The following is a 14,840-nucleotide window of genomic DNA, read 5'->3' on the forward strand; positions in this document are numbered from 1 at the left end:
AGTCTCACCTCCCCTTCGCTGCAGTTCATATGCAGTTTCTCCGCATTCATTCAGTGAGGTGATGGGTGGTGCAGGAGGTCAGGGTCAGGTGTGTAACTGGTGGTCTTCACTCCCCCGTGCTGGTTTTTCTCTGCTCCTCTGTGCTTCCCAGTGTGTCCTACCAACAAGGATTGACCATGCCCACTGTCCCTCAGGGGTGTCCTACCTTGGCACAAGTCATCCACCGTGGCCATGGTCCCTCCAGGACTGCACCCTTGGGCACAGAGCACTTCCTTGCACAAACACGTCTCCCTCCACATCTCCTCTGGCTTTGTCCACATCTCCTTACATTTCTCCTCACTTGTCTCCTCCCCTCGTGGCTGCCGCTCTTCGTTAAACTTGTCTGAGCTGAGGTGCTGCAGGCTCCTCTGACGGGCTGGAGTTTTGGGGCATGGTGGGTTGTTCCCATTGGTTTCGGAGCTGGCTGGAAGCAGCTGTGAGGGGCAGACACAGATGCCCGCAGGCAACTCTGCTGCCCCCAGCTGCCTGAACCTGCCACGTCCACCCAACGCAGTGCTCAGGCATTAGCTTGTTGGCTGCTCTTGCATTAAACACAGTAAACCCTGCAATTTATACCCAATACAAGGGGCAGCTGAGAAGGATGTTTCCCAAGGGGGCTGGAGGAGAGCAGTGCGCGACACGGCTGGAAGGCTGTGCTGGGGAAACACCAGACCAGGGTAACTAAGCTTATTCTCAGAAGTAGAGAGAAGGGAAATCAATCACTGGAGCAAAACAGGCAGGGACAGTCATTTCTGCATACACAGTTTTCAGAAAACACATTAAAAATTTATTTTAAATATATTATAAAAGGAAGTCCATTCAACTTTAAAAACACTAGGCATTCTATCAATGATTCCCAATTTATGAAAGCTACTACATTAAAGTGCTACAAGTCCTTTACCACCCCCAGATATTAGGCTGTTGGTCCTAATACGCACAAAATAAATATACACTGATTCAAGAGGCACCATCCAGTTTTACAGATAAAATGCATGCAGTACAAGGAATAGACAAACTTAGACCTTATCACTGAGATCCTGGAGAATGCATTTTGATACCAATTCCCTTCTCCACCCTAGAGGCTAAAGCTATTTGTTATTGTAAGGGCTAACGTTTCAGCTTATCAGCTTGATCAGTTTTTATCTTGTTTTGTGGTTGAAGTTCACATTTGCTTGCTCACTAATTGGGATTAGGACTTTTTTCCTAGAGTTGAACTAGTACTTTTAAGACCACATAGATCCAGGGGCTTTATATAAAACTCCCAAATCCCTCACATCTGCTGGAATCATTGAAGCCTTTTGGGTCATACAGAAGCATCAAGAAAGCTCAAATGCAATGAATAAAGGAGCATACTCAGCTAGCAGAGTCAAAAAGCAGACATGGGATTTTTATTAGGATTTCCTTAATCTACCATTGCCTAGTTTCATATACAGATCTCCAAGTTAAAACGTGACACTACGGAGGAGCAATCAGAGCAGGAGGCGAGTTTATTTCAGTTCCACTTTAAATTTATAATGTGAATAAATCAATCTGACTGGTTAATGAGGAATATGAAATGAATTGAGAACTGTGTGTTAAATGCTGATGGAAATTTCAGATCTCAGCTTTCCCATTCTCCACCCATTGCATCTCTCCTCTCTACTGAACCAGGTGAGGACTTGCAGCTGGTTTTAAAATATGGACTCAACACTCATTAGGTCAGCAAATAAAGCACTTAAAGCTAAATCTTACACAGGTTGGGAAACTGCAGCACACAGACTTTCCTTGCTTAAGATCAATAGGCCACTGTTAGACTGGGAGCAGGACCCAGTCTGCTCCTGACTCCCAGTCCAGCTCCCCTTTTGCTCTGTATCCTGTGAAAGACCTTTTAATCCTAGCCCCCCAGACTCTGACATTAACCTGAAGCTACTCACTATTTTGGCAACAGTTTGCTAACTAACTGTTTAAGAAGCTTTTCATACTAAATGATTGTTAAAATGGAAACCTAGATGGCCACTTGTCAGATAAGGACCGACTTAGGCACCACCAGGCTCCTTTGTTGCAAGTGGTTAGAAATTCAGTAGGTGAGGAAGAATATGAACCACAGCAGCTGGGAGTGGATGTGGGATGCAAGGGACACTTGAATCCCTTGTGCTAGCAGAGCCAGACTGTTTCAGACATAACTTTACCAGGGCTTTTTTGACTGAAAGCGTGATGGGCTGACTGCTAGAGGCTGTTCTCTCCAGTCAAAACCATTCAAGTGTCTGTCCATATCTTGAAAGACAATTTAAAATGAAAGCTTTTTACCCAGCAGTTACACGATTGCCCAATACAACTTTTAGGATATCTCTCTCCTCTCCCCTCAGTGATGTAAGCCAGCATAGCTACTATAATGATCCTACAGTAGCTACGAGAGCACTGTGTTCTCGCAATGCTGGTTGCTGGTGGTGCCTGTTTGACTTTCAGTACATTGATGTCTCAGTGCAGCAGGGAGGAGGAGAGTCTGCTGAATGGAACTCTCCAGTAAAGGAAAGCAAAACCCTGTGCATAGAGTACTGTAGAACAAACCAGGAAGAAAGTTAAGCTGAGAAATTGCTTTCTTGCTACTTCTGTATTAGAGATTTGAACACACCCTTTAGAAGTTTCCCAGTGATGGAAGGCATCAACTTTCTGAAAGACACTTCTGCTACAGATTTTATATGCTTTTGGGATCATTTGTGATTTCTGATTTGGATACTTAGAAAATAAAATGCAGGACCTTGCATGCTGGTGAAATGCCTGAGCCTTCACCATGAGGTGAAACATCCAACAGCTAACCAAGACATCCTCTGGTCTAGCTTTAGTTGTTACAGTGTACCAAGAGGAAGCTGCCATTCTTTCCAAGTCTTCCAATTAGGAGTGACACCACCCCCCACCCCCCACCCCCCCCCCCCCCCCCCGGAGTCATTAATGGTATCAGTTTAACAGAGGAAACCCAGGAGCTTCTGAATTACTGTCGTTCACACAGATTTTGCACTTAAAGTCAGACATTTTAAAAAACACACACAAACACTGCACGAGTCAAGCTTTCTCTTGCATCCTTATCTCCCAACCCCTTCCCCTCTTCTCTCTTGTCCAGCAAGGCACTGGGAAATGGTTCAAGTTTAAGCATTTGCTGTACATTTACATTTAAAAAGGCACATCTTTATTTTAATGATGCTGTATTCCCCTTTCAGTAAGGCTCACATGTTCTTCTATTATGGTGTGGAAAAGAAAGTTAATTTCCCAGGCATGAAAAAAGACACCTTGCACACATAAGAGCCCCAAACCTATTACTCTGTTTGTAGGCCTTAGAGATTAGCACCAGTATAAATCAACAACAGCTTCAAGAGCAAATCAAAGTATTATTATGTGACATAACACACATCCAGGGATCCCCTTGTTGTCTGGGATTCTGATACTTAAAAGCATTAGAATTTATGCAGCCATGGAGAGAGGGGTGTTTGAATACTTCTGGGGAAAAAAATATGAAAACATTTATTTTGCATTAGATAATCACTGGTATTTAATCTCCAGTCTTAACTTGCATGCAGATGTGAAGATTTGCTTATGTATTCATGCTTTAGCAATTTTGCTTACAAATAACCAAAAGTAATTGGAATAATTAACCAGATTGCCCAGCAAAGGCTCAATTAAAGATGTAGATGACGAAATACAGCTTCTATTTCTCAATCAGTGGATGGTTGACTATATTAAGTCTCCTCATTAGTCAGCAAAGCCTCTAGGGTATTGAAAAGTATAATTGATGTAAATAAATTAATAGCTCAAAGCCCAGCGAGCCAGTCAGAAGTGTACAGAATTTGTGAGGCACTTATCACACTCAGATCCCAAACCTTCAGAAAACAGATCAGATCAACCCTGACGAGGATGACCCAGTAGGACCGCTCACACTAAAGCTCCAGTTTCCAGGTACTGGTGGTCGGTTGTCAAACAGGAATTGCCTCAACAATTACTTAATCTTTTGGTGCAAACTGCTAAGAGCTGTCCTTTCTCTCCACATTAAGATCACTAAGTGGTAAAAGACCCGTTCATTACTGCAGTTCTCTCTGAAACAAGCATCCAGCAGCCAAGCAGCTAGGGCTCTCTTCACAAGGTGAGCCCAAGTACAAAGCAAGCCATGCATTTTAGAAACAGAAGCTAATCCTCTCATTAGAAAACTAAGACACACAAAGTTGCAAGCTGCAAGCAGAATGACCTACCATCCATTTATATAATTTGCTGATTGTGTCCCAATTTTAAAAAACTAGCACTGTTCATGGACAAACAGCTTCTTGTTCCACAGGTATTAAAACATTCATAAAGACATCTAGTCAGGCCATCTAGTGATCCACAGTCAGCACTACTAGACTAATGACAGCATTAATAACTTAAGGGAAGCAACAGTCAGACACAAAGCACTGGAAGGTGGTTCTGTCTCCCAGAGAAATGAAAAGGGATCCTAATGACAGACATATTGTAGTTACTGAGAACATAAGATGCCAACTCTGTCTGATGCTGGGCTCAATTCCGTAGCAATACTGCTGCAAAACTGTCACAAGGAAAGCCTAGAGCTTTTTTTCTTTCTTCACTCCAAAAACATTAGACACCAACACATTTGGCAAGCTCAGTCCCAGCTGTAATGCAGTGCCCGTGCTTCCCTTGCTTCGTGACTGCATGTACCAGGTAAGTTGGCAGAAGAGGTCAGACATGGCCTCAGCTGTGAGGACGAGAGGTGGAAATGACTTTGAGCCTCACAGTCAATACATCAGACTTGAGAGCTTGAGAGACAGATTGTTGTGTCCCAGTTTGCTCCCAGTTGACGGACACAGCACTACATGGCCTCAAAGACATCTGAAACACAGGCAATGATCCTGCAATTGGCAACATCAGAAAAGGTTTCTTACTTCTGGAGCTCTGCAGAGGGAGCCAGTCTGCTTGTTTCTTGACACTAGGCAAAAATCTCCTTGCCTTCACATGACAGAAAGACACCCCAGAGCAGAGCTTCCCTGCCCCTCCAAGGAGGGGAAGTCTGTTAATTGTACTTATCAAGAGTCCCAGAGGGTTGCCCCACTCCTACCCTGAGTGTTTCAGCCTTTGACTCCCAGAGGTGGCTGCACACTACCTATTCTTGCAACATTCCTGCATGGGCAGCTGGACAAACTGCGGAGCGGGGCAATTACTAGCAAAGGGCTAGTTTTATTGATTTACACAGCATCTTTGCAAAAAGTTAATTGCACCATCATTCACAGCTTTTACTAGAAAATGCCACTGCTGTCTTCAGTATAAGACTAAGTCAGCTGAACTAGTAAATCTGTTTTTGCAACAACTTCATTTTAAACCAGGGTGGGTTTTTTTTTTAAACACTTGCTTCAGACAGACTTGAAACCAATGGTCCTCTATTCATCCTTCAGTGTCAGTACTTTTTTCCAGCTCCTGGGATGAGACAGTTCTGGTTCACTGTCTGGCAGATCCTGCAGCCAAACCAGAAAGATAATACCTTGCGCACTGCTAACTGACTACACAAGGGACAGGGTACCAGTGAAATGGGCCCATCAACCCCACATCTCTGCTTAAGCAAACAGATTTCCAGTCATAGTAAACTTTACAGTGCTGTGCATGTTGGGAAAACAGGAGAGATTAACAGCACATTCCCACAAGCCTAGAACACTACTGACCACAGGACTCATGACTGCAACAAACTACAGACTGATGAACAAATGGATAAAGACCAATGGCTAATCTCAGCCCTGACTTAATTATCCTGAATTAATCTGCTCACACCAACTGTGAATTAAGTTAGCCTTCAAACCTCTAAAGGAAAAATGGAAGTTGCATTCATGTAGTAGATTTAACTCTGAGAAACCCTAGAGGTGTCTATGCTAAAAAGATTCTGAATAAGGGGCAAATTTGGAACCTGATATCCAAAGGCTCTTAGCAAAAATCTTCACCTGTAAGAACTGTGCTTACTTAAAAACCCTCTGTTAATCTTTCACCTTGAAGATTCAACAGTGAGTGACAAACTGACTGCGAAGTGAATGGACCAGAAACGCAGATTCCTCACCGCTAATAACTACGGTGATATTCCTAACACTTGGCTGCACCTCCACTAGAGCTCATTCCTTTATCAGAGCTATGATTTGGAAAGTAATAATACTCAACCTGTTTGAAATATATTTTGGTTTAGGGCAAAAAAAAAAATTCATTTCATTTTACATTTTGATGGCCTTTTTTCTTTTTTTTTTTTTTGATCACAGGATTAAATCTTGTGTTCAAGATTTTACTTATATGGACTTTGGAAGATAAAGCACCTATGTGGGAATGCTTCAGCGGGTAGTATAGCCGCTACAAAAAGTCCTAGAGGGTCCTGGATAACAAAATCATTTAACACCAGACCCAGCTGGGAAATAAAACAAAACAAAGCAAAAAAAAAAAAAAAAAGCAGTTTGAATCACATTCAGACTCCTCTAAAAACAGAGTTTCCGTTCAGTCTCAGCAAAGAAGTGGCTCTGGCAAAGCCTTTAAAATTCCACCATCCACAGAAGAGAAGGATGCAGCATCTTTGCAATAAAGATTGGCCTGCTAGTTAACCTTCTCCTGAGATTCTCCCTTTTACCTTCATTAACTGTTTAAAAAAAAGTATTCTTAAAAAAATTTTTTGTAACCCTCCCCAGTAAAAACTATAATTGTAAAATATATATATATATATTCTCAGTCTTTTAAAGATCAAGATTTCTATTAAATTTTTCCAAGACGGTTGAGTTTGTGTGTTCAAATATCCACTGCTGTGTTGGAGATGAAGGATTGCAGCTATTCATAAAGATCTTTCGGTCACTCTCACTGCAGTCCATACAGCTGCCACTTACTGGATGGTAGAGGGTCTTGTCCTGGAGAAGAGAAATTTGACGTGAGGTTGCTAAGCAGAGAAGCAAAGCTGTTTTAAAACCAACAGAAAGAAGACTTACAAAACCAAGGCAAGCTATTTTGTCACTTGGATGTATCTGAAGAATTTGTTCCACACTTAACTGGTTGGCAGGTGTCAGGGTCCATTCCCACCCCTTGCAATGGTATCCAACCCAATCCTCACATCTGCACTGGGAAGCTCTAAAGCCATGCCTGAAGCCAGGTTCTCCAGCCTACAGGCTCACATCCTGCTGCAGTCACTCCACGGAACAGTGCATGCAGATTGCAAGGACTAGGACGGGACATTTAGTCAAGAATTTACTCACAAAAATTTGCCCATAAAAGCATTGCTTAGTAGGAGGATGAATAAATCCTTATCTACTTTTGGCATGATCTTCTAGTATTCAGAACAAACCAATAAACACAGCACACCTCTCTGCAAACAGGTTTTGCAAGGGTGTTGCATCACCTCACTGCCAGCTGTGGACAAGACTGCAAGGAGAGTGTCCTTCTGCTTAGCAAGCCCTGTAGAAGCAGTCCTCACCATTTCTAACCAGTGGAACAGGGGAGTCACCTCTTTCTAATCAAGGGTAATTAAGGCACAATGACAACAGATTGTCTGCAGATTCTCTTATGATAGCTACATGAAGAGAAGGAATAAAACATGAGTGGTGACATTTTAAGGAAACTTAGGTGCCTACAGGCAATTTGACACACACTCACTTGTCGGTATCTCCAGAGCTGGTTCCCCTTCATTCCATGACAGTCATAGAGGGTCACAGGGCTGATGTGGGAAATGGCATCAAAACAAAACTTCTTGGTATGCTGAGGATCCCCAGGACGGATGTCTTCTCTCCAGCTGAACGTGAATACCTGCCAGGACAAACAGGACCCTCAGGATGGCTGGTACTGGGCACGGTGCTTTCACCAGCAGAACGACATTCCCTTCTTTGCCCACAGGGTGGGGATGGCTTCAGGGAAAGGACAATATCTTCTAGAGTAAAAGTACTTCCACCTCTGGGGACAGGGACTGCTGACTAGGGGAGTCTGTAACAGCTACCCTGCCGACTACCACACATTATGCTAAGTAAGACTGTGCTGCTGCAAACAGTCATGCTAGTTAGCTTGGGTACTAATAGCAGCCTTGAATGTCTCTGCAATGCAGGCATACATCATGGATTAAGTGAGCAGCTGACCAATTACAGCACTTCACAGCTAGCAAAAAAGGCGGAGAGCTACAGGAGCTCTGAGTTAACATTAGCAGTAAACACCCGAGCCTGCACAGGCAGCCTTGCAGTCACCTTGGGAAGAGTCTGTCCCACACCTCCTGGGACAAGAGAGCAGGACCCCACAGCTCCCCACCCCACTCCACAGGAGCGTCGGAAGGGCAAACACTAGGGCAATGCTTCCTGGCACTCTCTTCTACTGACCCTGCAATGATCTCTCAGCACTTTCGGGTGAAATGAAAGGAAGGATACTACAGAAGAGAAAGGGGTTTAGCTCTAGTTACCAGGCACAACCTATGCCTGGCAATGCTGTGGCCCTGACAAAAGCTGCCGGCTGCCAGCACATGTGGCCTGGAAATCCCTGAGCCACAGGGTTGGACCATGGGCAAAGAGTCAGTGGAAGTAACACCACATACATCTCTGCTCCTTGCCCTGCCCCCTTGGCATTTGCTTTTGGCCATGGCTTGAGACAGTAGCGTGGTCAAGCTGCATCTTCAATCTGATGATCATGGCTTGGCTTATGACGTGTTTTAGCATCGTAGGACTGAATCCCACAAAAGATAAACTTGTCTAAAGGCAGGCACTGGTGTCAAGCTTTCGCCTTCTGATTTGACAAGGACAGCATCTCTGGCAAGGGTGCAAGTGTCCTCTGTGACCAGCACTAGGCAACGTGGTTCTGCAGGGCTACCAGCCAGCACACCTCTCAGCCCCCAGGGGGAAGGGCTGTTCTGGGGGCTCCTTTTGGAGCCAGGTGGAAGAATGGTCCTCCCTTCAGAGAGATCTCATGGGGCAGTTAAGACGAGTAATGAGCAGGGTACTACTATGTGAAGTAGCGTGGCCAAAAACTTTTGCACAAAAAACCTACTTTGTTTCTGTCTCTCTTTTAAACCTCTCTTGGGAGAGAAATTAGCACAATCATTTAGGCTCAATGCTACACAGAAGTTCAAAACACATTATCCTCCTAAACATAAGCCAACACTAATTGTTCAGGATCCTCCTGACACAACAGAAGCTTAGTTTTGGACTGTGCCTGAGTAAATTGGTTTTGTTTCTAGTTTTCATGCATCAAAATTGATATGCAACAACCCTCTGTCTCCTACTACTGAAGCCATTCCCCTGAAGAGTTATGCATGGCTCTGTAATAGAGGCATTGTTTTCTTGATCTTTTCTCAGCTCAGCTGCTACAGTTTAGACAAACTAATATTTCCCTCCCTTCTGTGACAATAAAGCTGTCATTTCTGGCACCTTATATGTTGAGAGGGTGAATCTATAGCCTGGCCAGTTTCATCTCTCTCCAGCAATGGTTGGGTGTTTATAATGCATTTGCCTCCTGTCAGAGGCATGATAGTAAGCGGTTATTGAATGCTCCTGCAGGTTCATTAATATGCATGATGCTCCTCTATCACTTCTTTCAGTACAACCTTTGAAGTTAATATTCACTTTGTTACATATTACAGCTGCCTTGTTACTGGTTTATTATTTTGGCATATTGTTTTCTTGTATTTTCTTTTGTTCGCTCTGAGAACTTCAAAGCAGAGGTAAAAGCTCCGCACAAAGTCTACTAGGCTCCAGACCCTGCCACAAGCACAAGCCACATCCTGCTACAAGCCCATCATGTATAATTAGCACTTGAGCCTTGGGGTGCACAGCTCCTTCTGTTTACCTGACAGAGTTCTGCAACGGCCTTCCTTCTCAAACATTTGTTCTTACAACTTCTCCCTCCCCAAATTTATTTAGGGGCTGATGATTTATCAGAGGGACTGTTACCTGCACGTTGTTCCACGCTGCCTCTCCTCTGTCCTTCACACAGTTTTCCAGCCTCAGTGGGGATCCCAGGGCTCCATGCTTAGTATCCACACACAGTCCAGTTCCTACATTGCGTATCTGAAATAGTAAATTAGTCACTGAATCTCCTACTCTTATCAAGTGACAGGAAAGAAGGCTTAAATTGCCTCAAATAGTGGCAGTATTTGCATGAAAACAGTTTTAAGATTCCTCACTTAACTATCTATCTGAGCTGGCAGATAACAGCTAGAAGAAAGCACAGGAACTCAAAATGGGACCCATTGCCAGCTGTACAATAACCTCCAGGACACAGCAAAACCCATTAGCTACAGGACTGCAGAGCCCACTATGTTGTTGTGTGTAACAATCCATGACTTCACTCCTGGGTTGATTCTTTTCCCAGAACACAGCTGACTTTCAAAAACAGGGATGGTTTTCCTGGCTTTCAGATGGGAAAGCTAAGGAAGAGAGTAGCTCAATACAGTTGTGTAGCCTTTTGGAAATACAAAATTTCTACTATTGCTCAGCTGCTGTCTCTCCCTAGTCCTCCCTGTTGGCATGTTCTGCCTTCTACTAAATATGCAACATGCAGAGCAAGCCAAGTCTCTATTCTCTTTGTAGCTGTGCATTAGTAGAAATGGCTGCCTAACTGACTTCTTTGATCTGGCCAATATAATGGTAGAGAAGTTCTGGTCTTTGAAATATATTAAGCAGGATCCTTAAACACTCGCTTGCTACCTTACTCACAGCAAACTGGTACTGGAGCACATGGGTAAGGCAACTTTAAGAAAAACAAACCACAGCCTATTTGCCCACTGCAGATTTCAGAGCACAAACTTGCCTCTCCCCAGGCAGCTGCTGGAGGTTCCACTGGTGGGTAAAACTTTGGCAAGTCCCACGCGACCTCATTCATGAACCACTTGAAGCTTTTGCAGTTGAGGTTGTTGCGAAGTTCCTTCTGAGCTGCGACATCCCCTGCAGAAAGATGCCGGTACTCTGGTCTACGCTGGTATATGTACTCTGCATATTCGTCCATCCACACCTCAGCCACCCGCTTCAAGTTCTGTGTGGGTAACAGCCACGTGTGAAAATGAGAGGGAAAAACACCTGAGAACACTCTGCACAAACTACTGACATTAGCATTCAGAACAGCTCTTGTGTTTTTGCTCAGAAAGGATTTTCATTCACATCCACTCTTTCTCTCCACCTTCAGGACGAAGATTATTTTTATCATTTTCTAGTTCCAAGGGACTTTTAGAAAGATATTTTCAGCTGAGGTCAAAACAGAATCCTGGCACTTGGCCATTATATCTCGTTCCTTGTGGCTAAGAAAAACAACATTAATCAAAAAAGTTAGGGTTTTTTTTCTTTTCCTTTTTTCCTGTAAAGATGCTAGTCAGAAAATGATGCTGGTAAATACCACTGGACATTCAAAGGTCCCTGACAAAAAGCTGCTTTCTTAAATCCTTCTTATTGCATCTTTTATATCCATCTAGGAATGGGATTTGCAGTACTCCCTTCTGGAAAGCTTCAGTTCACAATATTCTTTCTTACCACTCTTTTTCCGTTTTCTTGGGTAAAAAGCTGTTTAAGAGAAACTCTGAGATACCGCAGGAATATGGAACTTTCAAGGTGATGACCCTTCAGAATAGAAGCAAAGGGTTTACTTGCTGGCAGCAGTATATTTCACATATCGCTGTAAAGCTTAATCTACTGTGTAATTCCAAAACAGCAGTGAACACCACCCTCTCGAGATACCCGCCCTACTGCTTCTCACAACACACTCAAGAGACCATTGGACCTTGGACTGTTCTCTGGCAACTTCAGGTACATTCTTGGTGCCACACAGTAACATGCCATATGCAGTCATGACTTCAGCAACCCAACAGCACTGCCCACCATGCATGAAGGTGGTCAGTCCAGCAGTGGTCATTTACTACCAAAAGAATTCAGACGTTAAGAATGATCAGTGTGCTGACCTTGCCCTAAATGTAGCCTACGCGCAACAAGAGCGGGTGTTCACCTCAAGGTGACTGTATGATCTTAGATGCCAAGAAACAGCCTTCCCTACACCTGTCTGCCATCTCCTTCCAGCACTGTGGGAGTATGCAAGAGCAAAATACTGAATCAAAAGAAATATAGCTCCTTCTTGAAGAGATGGCACAGACAGGAGAGCACTCTATCGCTCTGACAGGTCATTGCTGGGCTGAGTAATAAATCCAAATCTATAACTAGGGCGATGCTATTAAACTGGGAAACATTTTAACACTGTGCAAGCCATAAGACTGCAGAACAGCAGGGTAACTTTTTGCATTTTTTAGTTTTGCAGCTTTCCTGCTCCTATTTTTTTTCTCCCACCAGAGGGCAATGCAATCCCTTCTCAATTTGGAAATTAACTGGAGAAGCCTAGTGCATGATAGGCAAAAGCTCTTCCCTCTTTGGGCTACACTAGATTAAGAAATAAGATGGCACAGAACATTCCATTGTGGAAAATTACAGCTTGCTCATTCGGTGGTCTGTGATGCTTGAAGTTGAGAGGTCTTTCAATCACCAAAACAAAATCACCACACTGAAGCCTGCTGATTTTGGAAAGCACAGCTATAAAACGACTGAAGTACTATACAAATAAAGCCATATCTTGTTTTTATTGGTGATTCCATAGCCAGTGCCTGATCGCAAAGTCCCTTTCCAACACCTAGCAATGGCTGATGTCTGGAGCATGGCAGCTGTCTGCACATGAGTCTGCAGCTCCTCTAGGCTCTCTTCCCCTTGTGCTACACATCCACCACTGCAAAACTGCCCAATTTGACCACTGTATGAGTACAATTTATGGACTACAAAGCCTACATTTGCCTCCTATTGTGGGATGAGAGGAGGCAACAGTGTGGTCACATTGCAGTCAGACATCCATCATGGGGAATGCCATTGCCACTTACTCTTGCCAGGCTGACTCCTGTTGGAACCTTGTATGGAACATACTTTCTGTAGATATGACCAACTCTAGAGCAAGGGATGTCCTCCATGCGACCCCCACACATCCATACCTGTGGAACAGCAGAGATCCAGATTGACTCTTGGTTATATGGAGAAAAATGAAGACAAAAAAAAAAAAAAAAAAAAGACTTTCAAGTCATGAAAAAGCTTAACCCAGATTTTTTACTTTATAGTTCACTCTCTCCCAAATACCCTCCCCTCCTTGCCTTAGTGTCAAATCCTATAACTACCGCTTAGAGCCATGCAGCAAGCCCTGATTTAGCACAAGTGCTATCAAGCCCAATGGCTAAACAGTTCAATTTTGCATTCTTTAGAGAAAAGAACAGAAAAAAAATCCAAGCACCTAGAGAACCGCACACAGCACACTTTAAATTGATACAAGTTATTACAGCAACAGTAACCACAATAGTTAAACTGGACTGCCCTATAAGACCTTGGTTTACACTGCTGTAAAAGGGAGGCTGTCTCTATAGTACCGGTCATGGGTTACACAAAACACTCCAGGGAATTCACGAGCCTGTTCAAGTGCCAGAAACCAGAAGAAACTGCTACTTTTTCCTGTGGTTATCACTGCTCTCATATGGTTTCATTGCTGACATGCACTCACTGCTTTTGCAGCCTTACAATTAAGTAGAAATCCCTGCCTGGTGAAAACATAATTAGCTTTAAAAAAGCCCTCAGAAAGTCACTGGAACATACTGCTAGTTGAAGATGACTACCTTGATGCTTGGTTAATGTCTAGATTAGACCCAGAAGTTTCCTTCCACATCTGGGAAGATTTCACTCTATGCCAACACTCTGCAACAAGTTACTTTTATTCCTTATTTATAGCATGGATGTAATCATTTTGTCCAAGTAAAACCAGAGGAGATGTTTTCTGAACCAGCCAATCTACTTCATTAGGTTTAAGAAATATATTCATACGTGCTTCCCAGAGATATCTAATCAATACTTAAAGAAAAAGTATCCTTCAGTATGCAAAACAAATGACTTTCTGAATTCTTGAAGCACGACACTGTCTTGCCCTTCATTTTGTCCCCAGATCTTATGTTAATGCCCTGCAGACAGCAGTATTTAAGAAGGTCCGCTGGTGCTGCAGGCTGATGCGGTGTTCTTGATCCCTCCATTCACTGTGGCTAATTTGAGCCACTGCAGTTCACTGTACAATGAGCTTAGTCAACAGCTTCACACATAGCAGGCAGTTCCATTAATATTCTACAGTGACAATATTAAATACTTAGCTCGGAAGAGAAATATTTGGCCAAGGCTGCTGCATAATTATTAGCTCTGACACTAAAGTCCTCTGGAGTTTCAGCTCTGTCTATTGGCCCTAATAATTACAGTCATTTGCTGACTGCGTATAACTTAATGGAGGTTGGTTGCTCTCAGTTAGAGGAATATTTTTCACAGGCAACTTCTAAAGTTCAAGGTACTTAATTACATGTCATTATGGTGAGAGAGACAAGAAGAAGGAGTGTTTGTCAACTTTCTACAGAATTTCATTCCTTTTGTCCCTGCTGTGACTTGAGAGGCTGGTACAGAAGAGATGAAGATGAAAAAAGAAACTAGCACTCAGCTTCTGTGAAGTTTCTAGTGAAATTAGAAATGCTTCTTATTCTGTAGCTGCTGTGCTTTTTGCTGCAGAGGACCACAGTGTGATTTCTCTACTAGGAAATTAACAGGTAGACTGAGAAAACAAGAATTTGGGGATGTTTTGTGTTTCTATGACAGAAATGGCTTGTGCAAGGCTGTAAGAGCTGCAACAGATCTGGGAACTATGAAGAACTGCAGGAACCGCTGAAGAAGCCTAGGGCTCAGTTGCACAGACACAGACTCCTCAACAACCCGTATTCTTACCTTGTGCACTGCACCCTGCATCATGAAAGCCCTGTTGGTTCA

The 14,840-nt window shown here is 43.4% G+C and overlaps 1 protein-coding gene across 1 annotated transcript in view; it reads right to left on the reverse strand.

Moving 5' to 3' along the window:
• Window positions 1-803: 803 nt before the first annotated feature.
• GALNT10 (polypeptide N-acetylgalactosaminyltransferase 10) overlaps window positions 804-14,840 on the reverse strand; it is a 91,093-nt gene continuing 77,056 nt past the window's right edge. Inside the window, exons 8-12 of the mRNA XM_029998053.2 lie at window positions 12,884-12,991; window positions 10,789-11,010; window positions 9,930-10,046; window positions 7,660-7,809; window positions 804-6,920 (exon numbers count right to left, since the gene is read on the reverse strand). Of these exons, the coding sequence (XP_029853913.1) occupies window positions 6,753-6,920; window positions 7,660-7,809; window positions 9,930-10,046; window positions 10,789-11,010; window positions 12,884-12,991 (765 nt within the window). The 3' untranslated portion in view covers window positions 804-6,752. The remainder of the gene's footprint in view (window positions 6,921-7,659; window positions 7,810-9,929; window positions 10,047-10,788; window positions 11,011-12,883; window positions 12,992-14,840) is intronic.

The sequence above is a fragment of the Aquila chrysaetos genome, chromosome 22 (assembly GCF_900496995.4).
Source record: "Aquila chrysaetos chrysaetos chromosome 22, bAquChr1.4, whole genome shotgun sequence".
Lineage (NCBI taxonomy): Eukaryota > Metazoa > Chordata > Aves > Accipitriformes > Accipitridae > Aquila > Aquila chrysaetos.